We start from the raw sequence: 7828 nt of genomic DNA, 5'->3' as shown, positions 1-7828 counted from the left end.
CAATGGATTTGCATTTAAAATGGTGACACCAAGGATATCAACAGTTCCACTGCTTATGCTATTTGATAACACAGAGACGTAACCACTCCTTGTCTTCTCTGGATTCAAAGTCACTCTGGGAGCAAAGAAATGTATCTGTGAACCTGAACATCTTTTCAAGCACTGAGAGACATCTGTTGAGGAACCCTCAAGTTTTAAAGGTGTCACAGCTGGTGAAGGCAAACAGCAAGTTGGCTGCTCAGAGAAAACACAAGATTGTTTCCTACCCTGGACCACAAAGGTAAAAAGAAAGGTTTTCTTCTGCTAGCTGTTGTTGCAGAGGCAGTGAAATAGGACATCTTCAATCTTCTGGCACGGGAGAAGTTGAAAACACCACTTTTAGGCATTGCCTGCAGGGAGATCTGCAGGCTAGAGATGGATTTCTGAATTAGACTTCATAAGAGTATCCCCCAAAGGGTATTTACTTATTTGTAAGAACATTCCTTGACCATAGTTCAGTTTTGGTCCAGTGAAGTAAAAATGGGCAGAGGCCAGAAACACCAACTCTACCCAGTACTCATCAAACCTTACATGTTTATAGAATCATAGAATCATTTAGGTTGGAAAAGACCCTTAAGATCATTGAGTCCAACTGTAAACCTAACACTGCCAAGTCCACCAGGGTCAGGACAGCACAGGAATTCGTTCTGATCACCACTTAGAAAACCACTAACCACTTTTTTCTAGCCCTTTTTCCTAACCTTTTTTCCAATTTGTAGACCACCTAAAAACTTCCCGGTAATGCGACCCTTTAAAAAATATCACATACACAGACTGCAGCATGTGATATTTCTTTGCTTTTGTGAAATCTTGTAGAAGCAGTGAGAGCTCAAGGCTTCAGAAACAATAAGCTGGAAGCCAACACTCTCAAAGACCCATGCCGGCTGGCTGGTGAGCCTGCTGCCAGCCACAGAGACGAGCCAAGTGAGCCTTACTCATAGACCATGGGAGTACGCCCTGCACGCCCACCACTGCAGCAATCCCTCAGCGGCTGTAACTCATGGCCTACCACCAGCCCTCCACTTTCCAGCCAACAATTCCACTTCCTAACGGTAATGCCCCTAGTTTTGCATGTAGTCATAAAGTAATTATGTGTCGCTAATCAGCCAGAGATGCAAGGAGCTTGGGTTTGCAATTTTGTAGAAAAGTAACTCTGCAAACTGCCAGTGAGTTTTAGGCGTCGCACGTGTTTCAGAGAGCAGGAATCCACCTCCTTCCCCAACCCTACAACCATATGCTGAACAAAGAGGCTTTGAGAATAGGATCAAATGGATACAATAAGGTCACGCTGGAGCTCATGCAAACTTTGCTTTTTCAGTGCTGAACCTTCAAACCTCACTCCACTGACATGCTCCTAATTAATTTTGGAAACTAAATTCCTAAGGGTGCAGCCATATAGTTTATTTAAATATATACTTTACACAGCAGCCAAATTAAGTGTGACAGCTTGTTTACTATGGGTTCCTGCCCAATGGGAGCTTTCAGACACAGTACATTAAGCAAGACAGCAAAATAACAAGTCATGAAACAAACGGCATTAAATACTGGTATACTTCATACTTATCTTTTTGGTACGTAAAAATCACATGATTTACAGATTTCACTGGCCAAATTTTAAACACTACTATAAAGAAGCCAAGCAGGTAGGTGGTGCAAAAAACTACAGCTATTCCAACACACAGCCTCTGTCTTGTTTAATATCACCTATTACTTAGCTGCCACCAGGCAAGAACCTGGTGTCAAGTTCAATCTCAGTGCTTTATATGTGTACTTTAGATAAACAAGCTGTGTATTTTAAACACAGCACTGTCCCCTTCCATTCTCAAAAGGTTCCTTGATTTTCTGTTTCTGGAAGTTACAATTTAATTCCCCAAATTAAAATTTAATTCTTTTGTTAAGCAATTTACATAAAATCTAAAGTAAATTAAATAAATGTTTTGAAAGAAAGTCTATAATGAAGAGTAAAGAGCATAAGCATCAGGCTGCCGATGCTAACTCTAACAACACAGAGAGCCGTTTTTAGTCTTCTAGAAACCTCTGCCATTACATGGCAATGTATGGAAGGCACTTTTCTGAACACACCTCTTGATCCGTGAAGATCTCAATGAAGTTCTGGAAGGAGAAGGACCCTGACTGAAGAATGAGTTCTCCTGTGTTTTCAAAGCACTGTCCAGTTAGTACAAGGAGCTTGTGTCTTGCAGTGTCTGTGATCATTAAGCGCACCTAGAGTAAGGGAGAGAAATACATCAGTAATGGGAGTTACCATGTGTTTCTATATTCTGCTGAGAACGTGCAGTTTATCTCTCCTAATATAAAACATATTTTGCACCAGAGTCTCCCAGGACTGTTGAAACATTATCATGTTATAGTGCTGTTTACAAAAGACAATGAGAAAGGTGCAAAAGGGAAAAAAGGAGGGACAAGAAGCAATTAGAGAGAAGGTCTGATGAACAAACCAAACTAACGACATGGAAAAAAGAGCAAGGAGCGGAACAGAATAAAATGTGAATGTAAAAATAATATTTTCAATAAACAAACACATTCCTTGTTTAACTCTTGGTGAATTTTAATAGCACTGTATCAGGACAGTCTTGGCGAACTGTGTCCCACGTGCTAATGGGGGACAACTGCATGTGTCAGACTCAGTTTTTGGAAGGCTGCTTTACAGTAACATTACTGTAAAGTACATTATTTAGTACAACATTACTTACCATTCAGTTGCAAAAATGTCACTGAAAAGTAACAGCCACAAATCACACATAAAAGTCTCATATTTAGACTGTCATTCTATTGTAACCTGAATCATCTAGAAAGTTAAGGGATGATTCTGCTTCACCATAATCATAAACTTGAACTTCAAGCACTCAGATACAGCCACATGCACCATTTACACCTCATGATGTCACTAACTATGAACACTATAAGTTTTTAAAGTGTGCCAACCAAGACCTTTTTCAATATACAGTAGTAAATTAAGTGGATGCCTGATGGCACAAATGAGCTTGCTACTGAGAAATTACCTTCTTCTGCATTTTGAAATAACTCTGAACTATTTTAAAGTAGATGCTTGTTACTTTACTTGACTCTCACTACAACTAATAATTCCTGTTTCCCCCCCAGGGGGAGATTTACTTGCATGCTAAGAGAAATCCATATATTCAGTATACTTCTGTTGGCTGAATTCAACTTGTATTTAAGAACAAAACTAAACAAAACCTGTGTAAGATTCTGTACTGTTGAGTAATTTTTTTGCAAATACTTCAAAAGTCATGTCCAACACTGAAAAATCAATTCAGCCTATGGTAAGGTATGAATTTCAAGTGCACTAATTCCTCTGTTTAAGGAGGAATTAAGTTAAACCAGAATAGCAATTCCAGAACAAGGCTGTCCACATATTAAACTAAATGAGCAGGGTCCATCTGGAACAACTCCATATGATATTGCATCCAAGCTCCATCTCCATGGAGATGACATAATCACCTCAGCTCTCCTAGCAAGCTATTCTTTCAAATTTTTATATTGATTGTTAAGCAATCAGTAGGTCTAAATAATTCCTGCTCACACCAGGGAGGCTGAGCCAGAAAGGCTCGACCTGAATCTCTGCTAAACAACTCACATTTTCAGTACAAGTAGAAAAGAGGCACTGAAGAGTGTGTATCTGAAAGAAGATCCCAACTCTACCACATTTTCATTGTTATTTTAACAAATAAGTGACCCTGGCGCAGAGCAGCAGAATGTTCCTTTAATTAAACGCAGGACTAATGCTGGTCTGTCACCAATTGCACTAAATACTTATAAATTCAGCAATATCCTTGCTGGATCGAGTGTATCTATTTCTATTTCAGACAAAAATATAGATAAGTGCAGCCAGCTGTCTGATGTGTGTTGCTCAAATCTTGTCTGTTTTGGCTCTATTAAAACCATAAAAGAACTGGCTTCCTTTTCTATGCTTTCTCTCTGCAGCAGTGCTGGGCAGTCTGCCAAGTTATGTGTAAACTCACCAGGTTTTCCAACAGCAAAATTATTTCCTGACTTGTGAATCACTGATATGTGACTGTCACATAATTCCCCTTCAACCTATTTTATTAATTGATGATGAAATATGTTCTGCAGAGCTAGCAAACTATGGCAAGAAAAAAGTATATAAAAGCTTGCACATTACAGAGCATAATGTATGATACACATGGAAGACCTTCAAGAGACACATACATTCTGTGTCTGGGTATAACCAAGGCTTCCCAAAGGACTACCAGAAATTCGTCTCCTGATTTCAGGACCACTCCATTTCAGAAGAAATACTGCAAGCTGATGATTCTGTTCAGCTTTACCCTTGCTTGAAGTCCCAAATTGTTTGAAGGAAGTGAACAGCAAGATGTAGCCTCAGTCAAAACAGAGGTAAGGATGGAATGTGAACAGAGGCAGGAGCGTCAGCAGATCAGTGGTTTCCCAGACTTACAGTACAGTCACAGGAGCGTTAGAGCAACGGAGTGGGGTCTTCTTAAGAAGGAAGTAACTGTTCATGGGTGTTTCAGAAACTTGTTTTCTTTGGGAAACTGCAATCTCTCTCTCTGGGCTCTCTCTTCTGGGAGGTATTTTGGCATTTGACAGAACATGATAGGAGCTTTGGGCAGAACCATGCTCAGACTACCACCAGCATGGCTATTACCAGCCAGATTAGCAGGATGTTCTTTTAATATCATTTTCCTTTGTTTTTCCTGAATGGATAGATTCAAGCTCCTCTTCTGGTGAAGTCAGAGCTCCATGGTATACCAGTGTATCCCCAGATGCAACCTGGAAATGTCTTGATATATGAAACTCAGGTTTCTATTTGCCATAATGGGCAGAGCACGTCTATTCCAATCTCCAATTTAATTCTCCTGCCTCTTTCTTATTGTCTTTTTCTGGCTTGTGTCCAGTCAGAGTCTTGCTTAGCCAGCCAAGGTAAATCTCAGCTTGTAACTTCTGGCTGTGACCAGTTTGGCAAGATGAAAGCGAAGAAAAGATTGCCTCCCACAGTCTAGAGAGGAAATTAACAGTAAACTAGCCAAACACCTTCCAGAGCCAAAGGAGTAAAGCCAGGCTTCAGAAGTCATTAGTGGGCCTCAGACCATGTTCTTCCATGTGATCATCCATCAAAGGTAGCATGAGCAACAGCGACAGAAATGGCATTTCCCTACTTCTGGCAGTTCCTTCAGCTCTTCCCCCCCCTCTGCACACACACACACTTTATAGCTTTTTACTCTGAATTCCTGAGTGTATTAAGAGCTGATACCCCACTGACGCCCTTGCTCCTTACCAAGTACCTCTAATGCCTTGTAAGAGATTTTCATGCACAGTTTTTTAGTGAATGAGCTGCCATTAACTAAGGTGACTTACTTATTTAAACTTCTACAACTTCAGAAATTTCATTTGTTTTGGAGTCCTTCCTCCTGTTTGTGTTTAATATCACTTAAGGTCGGTAACAAAATAGATTTTTCACTAGGTACTACAAGCAGAGCCACTTCATTTCCCAACAGAAATGGTAATATGTCAGTGCTTCCCAGCACAGGCTAGCAATGCAATTATCCCTATTTTTTCAACCTTCAGTCTCACTAGCTAAATTTGTCAATTTTGTCTTTGAGCTACATGCTCAGTTCTTTGACTCTACTCTAGTGAGTTCATGAGGAATTGGCAGTCCTCTTCTGGAGCACTCTCCAGAGTCCATTGATACATCACATGCTTTATGAAGGACAGACAGGTCAACCTAGAGTCACCACCACATAGCTGGTAATTCTTCTCAAAGACCTAAATTTGTCTCAGGGCACCTTCAGGCACTTTTTTCATGTGTAAAATAGGCATCCAGATCTACCAAACAATGGAGGAGCAGAAGAAAAGCAAATGCAGTTTCACCACAGCTGCCTCCACTTCATCAAGAAGGGAATTCGGTGCATTATGAGAAAAGGAGTGCTGGGATCAGAGGTGTGTTTCTGTCCTATGCCTCTGACATATTATCAGGAGTCTGGGAAACCAGGGAGAAAATCAAAGGGTGGCTGATGTTTTTCATGATATTTGCTCCTAACATGTCCTTTCATCCACAGTTAGGACCTGCTTTTAGTCTGCTAAGACTCTGAAAGACAGTATTGGGGTTTCTCAGTCTCTGCTGGAAGGCAGTAACTGATATTCAAGAATCATCTCAACTACATCTGTTTCACTGCTCTCATCCTGACAAAATAATGGAGCTTTTATGACACATCCAATGAAGTGTTTCTGACTTACCTCAGTACTAACAGCTTCATCTGAGGGATTGATCAGGACTACAGTTTCTAAGACATCACTTCTGTGGTGAAGAATCTTCTGACCTGCAAGCACAGAGAGAAAAAAAAGAAAAGAAATTAAATTCAACCAGCATGGTTTAAACCAGCACTTTCCATGAGCTTGTTGTATGTTCCGATGTGCGACAGCTCTCTGGTCACCCAGAGCAGCGCACACCGGCCACAGCAGCTGCTGTGCTGCTCATCTCTTCAGAAACACCCATGGCATGTGGTCCTGTGGGCCAGAAACATCGCTCCAGAAAATTCAAAGTAATGAAAACAAACTGGCAACAGCACCAGGTCCTGTCCCTTTCCCCTGGCCGGAGAAGTCCCTGTAAATCACCTTGGTCTCACAGAGCTGGTGTGGATCAGGGACTGGAGTAACCGTCACCAGTTCAGCATCTGGCCTGGTATTTTCATGGATGTATCTACACCACAGATACAGCTGAGATTACACAGTCCTGTAACATGCCCAGGTGGTTTTAAATGAGCTTTTCCAGGAACTATTAGCTGCTCAGCTGCAGCAGCAGGAAAGTCAGCACGGGCTGCAAACTTCCCCTGCAAGAAGCAAAGTGAATACTTGGGCTGTACATCAGTGCTGCCCACCATGGCTAATGAGCACAATTTGTGAGACAAGCAAATGAGCCCAGGGGTGTCCCTGCTGCCCACCACCACCAGCACTGTCCCGCATGGCACACGTGTGCTCCCTGTTACACACTGTGAGAGCACTCTTGAGCCAGGCAGTGCCCCACGCAGACCCCACGTCCCTGGCCGCACCAGAGGAACCAGGTGACAGCTGGGACCCACCCTGCCAAAACTCCCCTTTCAGCCTTCTGTTAATACTAACACTGGGACACTGTGAGAAATTCCCTATGGGGATCGTCGGACACTTGCCGCACTGCCCTGCTTCGTCTTCCTCCCGCTTACAAAAACCGTAGCAAGCAGTGTTAGGCACAAGAGTGAACGGGCGTTCACTAGCTAGCTCCTGAATTAATAACGTCTGGGCAAGTTTGGAACAGCCTTGCAGCCCACTGGCTTTCATACTTAGTCTGTCTCTGTATTTAATAGTGATATTCATCTGACTGGGAGTGGATGCCAGAAAAACACAACAGGACTCTTGACATTTTTTTTTCTTATGTTAATTGGCAAATTCTTATCAAGGTCTCTTTCTCTCAGAACTGCAGTGAGATTAATTAGCAGCCGTATTGTCATTCAGAAATCCAGACCGGTAATTAGTCCAAAAAACCAGAAGAGCTGTCCCTTCTGAGCAAACTGCTCGGTGCAATATTAATCAATTAAAATAATTGCACTTAAAAGGCAGTATGAGGGACACAGTGCAAGTCACCTATTTGCCAGCTTAGAAAAACTCCCCTGTAAAGAGGCGTAACATAACCAGGCCGAGAATGGCCACGCTGAAAGGAGCTCTGCATTCCTGAGAGCACCGGGCGGCGTGGGGGCAGGCTGAGAGGGTGGGCAGCCGGCCTTTCCCACACCGTCCC

The 7828-nt window shown here is 42.2% G+C and overlaps 1 protein-coding gene across 1 annotated transcript in view; it reads right to left on the bottom strand.

Annotated features, from left to right (window-relative positions):
• MAP1B (microtubule-associated protein 1B) overlaps positions 1–7828 on the bottom strand; it is a 62474-nt gene that overhangs the window by 11675 nt on the left and 42971 nt on the right. The window contains exons 2-3 of the mRNA XM_009327225.1: positions 6295–6377; positions 2122–2262 (exon numbers count right to left, since the gene is read on the bottom strand). Coding sequence (XP_009325500.1) covers positions 2122–2253 — 132 coding nt within the window. The 5' untranslated portion in view covers positions 2254–2262; positions 6295–6377. The remainder of the gene's footprint in view (positions 1–2121; positions 2263–6294; positions 6378–7828) is intronic.

Source organism: Pygoscelis adeliae, unplaced genomic scaffold (genome assembly GCF_000699105.1).
Source record: "Pygoscelis adeliae isolate BGI_AS28 unplaced genomic scaffold, ASM69910v1 Scaffold26, whole genome shotgun sequence".
Classification (NCBI taxonomy): domain Eukaryota; kingdom Metazoa; phylum Chordata; class Aves; order Sphenisciformes; family Spheniscidae; genus Pygoscelis; species Pygoscelis adeliae.
The sequence above is the reverse complement of the archived record's forward strand: the minus strand, read 5'-3'. Positions and strand labels throughout refer to the sequence as shown.